At 39.8% G+C, this 2,645-nt stretch overlaps 1 protein-coding gene across 1 annotated transcript in view; it reads right to left on the reverse strand.

Annotated features, from left to right (window-relative positions):
• The window catches only part of LOC116696428 (protocadherin-1), a 22,491-nt gene extending 20,242 nt beyond the window's left edge, over nucleotides 1-2,249 (reverse strand). The window contains exon 1 of the mRNA XM_032527433.1: nucleotides 2,156-2,249. Coding sequence (XP_032383324.1) covers nucleotides 2,156-2,199 — 44 coding nt within the window. The 5' untranslated portion in view covers nucleotides 2,200-2,249. The remainder of the gene's footprint in view (nucleotides 1-2,155) is intronic.
• Nucleotides 2,250-2,645: the final 396 nt, after the last annotated feature.

The following is a 2,645-nucleotide window of genomic DNA, read 5'->3' on the forward strand; positions in this document are numbered from 1 at the left end:
TTTCTTTTTTTAAATGTCAATAATGTCTTTTAATGTTTTAAGAGATTACAGACTGGATCAATATACTGTAGCCGGCTCAAGTTCACTTTATACCCTGATAGTGATCAGTTTAGGACGTCAACACCACAAACTCTGACATAATTAACCCACGCTCTGCCAGACCCTCCTCCAAAGCGCGGTGAAGGAGGGTCTGCCTCGGCCACAGTGTGTGAATGTGTGTGTATATGTGTGAATGTGTGTGTATATGTGTGAATGTGTGTGTGTGAATGTGTGTGAATGCATCCTGTACTGTGTTAAAGTGCTTTAAGTAGTGAAGAAAAAAACAGCTGTGCGTGAGAAAACTCAGATTGGACAGATAGTCTAGCTAGCGGTCTGGATTTACCCTGCAGAGACCTGAGGACCAGTAACCCACTGATCCTTCAGATTGGCAGATTAGTCTGTAGCTGTATGGATTTACACTTGCCGAAGACCTGAGGACCAGGTACCCATAGTCCTCATATTGGACAGATAGTCTAGTAGCGTCTGGATTTCCACCTGCAGAGACTGAGCCCAGTAACCATAGTCCTCAGATGTGACAGATAGTCCTAGCGCTTTTCTGGATTTACCCTGCATGAGTACCCTGAGGACCAGGTAACCATAGTGCTCAGATTGGACAGATAGTCTAGATAGCGGTCTGGATTTACCCTGCAGAGACCTGAGTACCAGGTAACCAGAGTCCTCATAAAAAAACACACAAAGAAAGAAGGAAACGTGCATGTATACCGGTAATTAAACAAATAAATATTAAATACAACTACATTAACCCAAACCCACAAAACCAACTTACATGCTCAGCTATGGTTGGACAACATGGGAAAAAACATCTTCTAGTACATTTTATCTAAATATCAAATTTTAATTTGGATAGATATATTATATATATATATTAGGGGTCGACCAATACTGCTTTTTCCGGCCCATTAACAAAATCCATTATAAATTATTTACATTTTGCATCTTACAAACTCCAAAAAAGCGCCCCAAAAGTTTATATGAATGCTTAAATAAAAACTAAAAATGCGTTTTTTTTTAATTTTACTGATAACATTATCGGTTATCAGTAAAATAATCAGCAAATTGCCAAATATCAGCCACATAATAATCGGCTAATTGGTCGATAACTAACATATACTGTGACAATTTAGGCTAATCTAAAAACTACTGATCAGATAAAATACCCCGAATTAAAGCGTCTGTTTTCAGCTCATCCTGTGAAATAAAAACCTGAATTTTATCTCATTGAAAGTACAATTTCAACCACTAAAAGCTCACCTGGGTAGCTCACCTGGTAGAGCAGCCGCCCACATGCAGAGGCTCAATCCTCGACCCAATGGCTGAGCGTTCAAGTTCCCCCCCCCCCCCCCCCTCTCTCCCCCCTTCCCCGTCTACAGCTGTCTTACAACAACAACAACAATCCAAATCCATGGTTTGCAACTTGTTACACGACACTTTGATACAGCCAGAGTTATTAAAACTATACACACAATATCCAGATAACAACAAACCTTAAGCCTCGTGTTGTCTTCCCGTTAACCATGAACTTGTCTTTCCAGGTCAAAATTTAAATATTTTGGTGCTTTTACGACGTTTTTGTCATTTTTTCTGATTTATTTCTCACTTTTTCCATCTTTTGGAGCTTTTTTTTTTTTAAAGATTAATAACAGGTTTTACACTTATTCTTGGAATTCATGGTCAACAAACCTCTTTTATATAAAATTATACGTACATTTTTAGTCGAAAAGGTCAGAAATTATGAATTATTTTGACTAATAGTTAAGATCTGAGGACGTTGAGTGGATCTCAGATGGGTAGATGTCAAATTTTAGTCCGGATACTGTTTGGAAACCATTAACAAAAGAACTCAAAGGCTATAAGATTAAATAAAACACGCACAAAATTAAATGAAAGTAACGTTGCATGGAATCATCCATGTCATTTTTGGGCAATTTGGGTGAAAGAAATCCATATTTCTGATATATTAAACACTTGGAAACGGGTCAGTTTGACCCGAGGGACAACACAAGGGTTAAACAACAGCAAGCTACTTTTAAATGCACTATTAAACCAACACGGCACGTGACACAGAGCCGGTGACCTTTAACCCCGAACTACTGACCTGGACCCTGGACGGGTGAGCGGCTTTAAATGTAAAGATCCCATAACGTGAGCCGCTGCTCGTCTCTCACTCGCTGGTGAACTGCAGATGAATCTCAGTGTTGACCGCGTGTTACACGAGTGGGTGTCAGCTGTAAAGTCCAAACCAACGGCCCTCTGGGTAATTTACACATGTACCCACGCACCCCCCACTATTTAAGGACGTACTGGGACTGTTTCACTGAAACTTAGAAACAACAGAACTGTGCTACATTCTCAATAAGGGTGCTCTATTCCGGGTATTTTGGTCAATGTTGAAATCACGATTATTTAATTAATTACTCACTCACTGACATTTTGGTAAGATGTCTGCATTTGTTGAACTTGAGCAGTGAATTGACGTTGATACTTAAAGTGCAGCTCTACAGACTCACATTCAGATATCTGGAGGTGAGAGAGTCTACAGGACTCCTTTTAAAACGGCCATGCCAGTTGTTCCCCTCGTCAAAAGC

This window comes from Etheostoma spectabile, chromosome 10 (assembly GCF_008692095.1).
Source record: "Etheostoma spectabile isolate EspeVRDwgs_2016 chromosome 10, UIUC_Espe_1.0, whole genome shotgun sequence".
Taxonomy (NCBI): domain Eukaryota; kingdom Metazoa; phylum Chordata; class Actinopteri; order Perciformes; family Percidae; genus Etheostoma; species Etheostoma spectabile.